At 45.9% G+C, this 5,000-nt stretch overlaps 1 protein-coding gene across 2 annotated transcripts in view; it reads right to left on the minus strand.

Moving 5' to 3' along the window:
• Positions 1-630: 630 nt before the first annotated feature.
• Positions 631-5,000, minus strand: part of LOC122130519 (EH domain-containing protein 1-like) — a 10,210-nt gene continuing 5,840 nt past the window's right edge. Inside the window, exons 5-7 of one of the 2 annotated variants that reach the window (XM_042705230.1) lie at positions 3,373-3,513; positions 2,835-2,948; positions 631-2,148 (exon numbers count right to left, since the gene is read on the minus strand). In XM_042705230.1, the coding sequence (XP_042561164.1) occupies positions 1,994-2,148; positions 2,835-2,948; positions 3,373-3,513 (410 nt within the window). In that variant the 3' untranslated portion in view covers positions 631-1,993. Of the gene's footprint in view, positions 2,149-2,834; positions 2,996-3,372; positions 3,514-5,000 lie in introns of both variants that reach the window. The other variant, XM_042705229.1, reaches the window with a different exon arrangement.

A 5,000-nucleotide genomic window follows, 5' to 3' on the forward strand; every position in this document is an offset into this window, starting at 1 on the left:
CTGGTGGCAGGCAGGGTATCAGCAAAGCACATCATTTAAATTAAATTTGGTTTCTCAAAGAGTCGCTGCATAGAATATTAGATTACATTCTGCTCTGCAAATGAGCAGCAGTGTGAAGACTAAGAACATGATTATGAATGCTCCACAGTCACTGAGCGAGGACTAAGAACATGAGTATGAATGCTCCTCAGTCACTGAGCGAGGACTAAATTACTCTACTTGTGGGAGCATCAGATTCATTACACAACAGGTCTGTTACTAAAGGGGCAGGTACACTCCGGAGGATACAGCTTTGTGCAATGCCGACACGAGTGTGCACATGGGTGTCTCCAAGGTTTACTCAGTCAAAAACAGTGTTTGAAATAATATCTCTACGTTGAGAGACTCTTCTGCAAAGACGGTTATTTAGGTGTGTAGTTTTCTCTGCCTCTTCATAACCATTTATTCCTCTACCTAAATGGCTATCTACCTTAAAATACTGTTGCTCCGTGCACAGACCGTATCCACGGGAGTGTACTTACTGCCTAACATGTAGTTTGTTATTTAAAGCAGTCTAAATGCTCAAGAGAGCTGTGTGCATGTACTTCTCCTGGATGAGTTCTCTACATGTTTTTACATAGATCCTGTCGCTGTTTGTCTTTGAAGTCCTTCAAAAAATATCTGATTCCGATCATCGTTTAGATTTGATCTCTGCATAAAACAATTTCACAGAACTGGATGATGCCTCTTGCACAATCATTTTGGAGATAGAGACACATAAAATGAAGCGTGCGGCTGCTGGAGAGCCCAGGGAATGCCTGTCTTTGGACACGAGACATACTATGACATCAAAGCTTGAAGAATGTTTGTGTAAAAGGCAATAAAAAGGTCTTCTGAACTGCCTTTGCCCTGACAAAACTTCCACTGTTTCGTTGTCTTTTTGGTCTTTTTCATAATTTACTTGCTTTGGGTGTTAAACATAAAAAAAAATATATATCACAACCAGTGTCCCTGCTGAAGAACGAAAGAAAAACAGCAACAGCAACCGCAACCTAAAGCAGCGTTGTACATTCCCTCAACCTGACTCAGCACCGTGGGATGGGCTAGTGATTAGTCACGCCTGCATGTGCCACTGATGGATGCAGCCAATCACTGCCCCCCCCCCCCTAGTCTGAAGCCAGCAGTCTGCAGATGCAGGCATGACTAATCACTAGCCTATCCAGATGCATTGGGTCTCTGGTTGCCTTCTTGCACCCAGTGATGCATCCTAACCCTGAAACTCTAAACCCCTGGTCCTCCACGCCAAACCCTCGAACATCAACAGTATGTACAGCTGAATTAATGATTCAATACTGGCCACCCGGTGGGGTATTAAGTGACACCGGGGGTAAAAACGGGGGTAAAAACAGAATTAAACACATAACAATATATGTCTGCTCAAAATAACATTCATGACACGGCTATCTAGAGAAGAGTGCACTGAAAAAGGAGGCATTGATCAAACCAGATTGGAATAGGTCAGTGAATGTATGCAATTGTATAATTCAGTGCGGCTATTTGATAGTGAGACATGGTATGGTCAATTTCTGTCTGTGATCTAAATGTAGTGTTTAAAGTACGGTGAAGCATTATGTCTGTGATCTAAATGTAGCGTTTAAAGTACGGTGAAGCATTATGTCTGTGATCTAAATGTAGTGTTTAAAGTACGGTGAAGCATTATGTCTGCGATCTAAATGTAGCGTTTAAAGTACGGTGAAGCATTATGTCTGCGATCTAAATGTAGCGTTTAAAGTACGGTGAAGCATTATGTCTGTGATCTAAATGTAGCGTTTAAAGTACGGTGAAGCATTATGTCTGTGATCTAAATGTAGCGTTTAAAGTACGGTGAAGCATTATGTCTGCGATCTAAATTACGGTGAAGCGTTCTTGCTCTTGTTCTTCTAAACTGTTTGTCTCACAGTCTCACGTAGCATCCAGTCTGAATGAATGGCATCTGTTGTCTGTAAGCAGATGGCTATTCCCCCTGCCAGGTGAGGGCTGTGAGCAGGTGTTGCCCCGCTGTTGCCTCACCTTCTGCGGATTGGGGATGTAGATAGTGGGCATCGCAAAGCCACACTGGTTGAGCCCTGGGCGGCGACACAGCTCCTGAACAATCTGCATCATCACTCTCTGTGGAGGGACACAGACAGACAGACAGACAGACAGACAGACAGACAGACAGACAGACAGACAGACAGACAGACAGACAGACAGACAGACAGACAGACGGATGAATGGACAGAAGACTGAAGCGTGGGCGGATGGACAGAAGCACGTTCTGATTGGATTGGTTGGGGTGATACAATAGGATGATAGAATGAAATAGGACATTAAAGGTTAACACCAATAAGGGACCCTTGTGAGAGAAGCTCATTTTATACTTGAAAAGGTCTATTCATGACGTGCAACTACTCATAATTGTATTGGATTCTCATAAGTTCTGATTTGCTTTAAAGGATAAGGGGCATTCACTGTAAGTACTGCGCTGTCGGAGAAGAGGATGCACATGCATATTACATACTCATTATGGGGGAGGTACTGGATCAGATAAATAGCTGGAGTGGATATTAGTCGAGCTATTTGCGGCTATTTGAGTACACTGACCACGTCATAGTTTCCCGTTAACAGGTCCTAATAGGGCTAAATAAGCAAAGATAAGAAAATATCCTACTTTCAAAAATGTATTTGTGAAAATAAAACTGAGGGAGGCTGTTATGGTGTTTTAAGAAGTAACACTGCCATGCCTTAAGACCATAAAGACATATGGATGGAGTGAAGAAGAGAATGTGTCAATTCATTAGAAGAGGACTGTGCACCTGTCGGTCCGTCTCCTTGCCGGCCACGTCCGCCTTGCTGAGGTAAAAGCGAAGCTTGTCTCCGCACGTCTCGCTCAGTTTCTCCACTATGTTGAGCGTTCGCTTGCACAGTGCCTGCCCCATGGGATCAAAAAACACGAAGATCAAGTCCGCCTGTTGCCCTGGTAGTAAAAAAAACCCACACACACACACACACAAGCACACACAGCCTTAGCTCAGACCACTGCACCAAACCAAACTACTTACAGACGTACTTTCTGGAACAGGTGGAAATCTTATTTTTTAGCCTTAGGGGCATCACTTAATTTAATCTTCTCTCTATTTAAATATTTCTTTAGTTCAGCAGAGCATATCAAATTAATACCAAATATGTATTGGCGATCTAGAATATGTCAAAAAATATTGACAAGCCTTGCAGGCAAACTGAGATCAAACTTTCTTTTTACAGCACGTGAAATGTAGCTACCCAAGACTGTCTTAAACAGTGCTATACCAAACGATGTGATGGCATTGTTGACCGTCTTAAACAGGGCCTTACCAAACGATGTGATGGCATTGTTGACTTCGAAAGGGTAGATCATGTCTCCGTCCACCAGCCCGGGAGTGTCCACAAAGGTGACCAGGCTGAACTTCTTCTGCTTGGAGGTGGAGATCTCGGCTGAGAGGTAGTCCGTAACACCTAAAATACAGAACTAGGTTCATACATAAAGGTGCTCCCTCACGAGGCTGCAAAAGCACTGATTTGTCAATCACTTGAGTTTAGCAGAAGAATTGAGGAAGCCTCCTGCAGCATCTGACTGGTTCGTACCAGTCCAGGTTTGGCTGACGACTGCACTTGACGAAATCCGTAATCGATGCAATAATCTGTCATTGCACAGCACAATCAACTTTTCATCCGAGACACCTTACGGGACAAATGCACACACAGAATTTGTTGTCATTCCTAAAAGCTGCCGCCCCCCAAGACTTTCCATCTCCCGTGCCTCAGCACAGCCCATCTGATCATCATTCGAGACGTCCACTGCTCCTCGCGCAGGAAAAACCTGGCGACCGTTGACCGTTGCCCGTTGTCATGGTCACCCACAACAGCTCTTCAACTGGCAGCTTTAGGACGAACACACATAAAGCTAGCCAGTGAAGAACGACTGTGAAGCAACGCGCTGCAAACGTACCCAGACTTAAAAACCAATCGCCGGCGATTCATAACACTCCGTGGACAAGTGGCCACCTGAAAACAGTAAGCAATGCGTTTTGACCCCCCCACCCATCCCCATCCCAACTCTACCCATCAAATGGCAATGAGGGTCTTCGGTGGGGGTGGGAGGAGATGACACTGAAACTCTTTCATCAAATGGAGGCAGGTGTTCAGAGCCCCGGCACAAACCACTTCCTTGTGATTTTAATGCGCTTTACCCTCATTGGCATTCGCGCCAGCTACTCTCCAGTGACACATCTCCCGTGCCAGTCCATCAATCTCTCTTCGCGTGCCCATCCTCTGGCTTCCCAGCCATTACTAACAGGTACGCAGCCTGCACACCAATGATACACACCAGCCTGCAAAACACGCACTGCCAAAAAAATAACCATTTTGACTTGGCCGGACACACACACACACATATATACACACATATATATATCGTGAACTCATGGCACACTCCAGAGATGGCTGTGAGGATCTGACCAGGGTTATATATACAGACATATATATCTGGCCAGGGTTGGTGTCCTTTCCCCTCCAGCCTATTCCTGTTCCAGTGCGTCGTAAAAATAGCCTGTCAGATAGATTTAGCCAGACAAGACGTAAAGCCAGCCGTGCTAAACCGTGTGCAATGGATTCCATGATCGCCACCAAGCCAGTAAGCCATCTGAAAGGTGAAAAGGTAATTAGGAGCGATCCTCGTTCCTTGCTGGCACCGACCACGGCGGCTAGGGTGACTAAAGATGAGCACTGGGGTGTGTATCCAGTTGGCCCCATGGAAAAGGCCAAGGGCCAAGGGCCAACTAACCAGCAGCAGTCCCCCAAACAGGACGGGCTCCTGGAGCGATGGCACCTTGGCTAGGGGATCCGGGACTCGACCCTGAACTTCGCTCCGGGCCACACCCGAAGTATGCGCCAGTCAAAGCTCTCGCGCACCAGCGCAGGAGGGTCGATGCGCCGACGCTTGT

Source organism: Clupea harengus, unplaced genomic scaffold (genome assembly GCF_900700415.2).
Source record: "Clupea harengus unplaced genomic scaffold, Ch_v2.0.2, whole genome shotgun sequence".
Taxonomy (NCBI): domain Eukaryota; kingdom Metazoa; phylum Chordata; class Actinopteri; order Clupeiformes; family Clupeidae; genus Clupea; species Clupea harengus.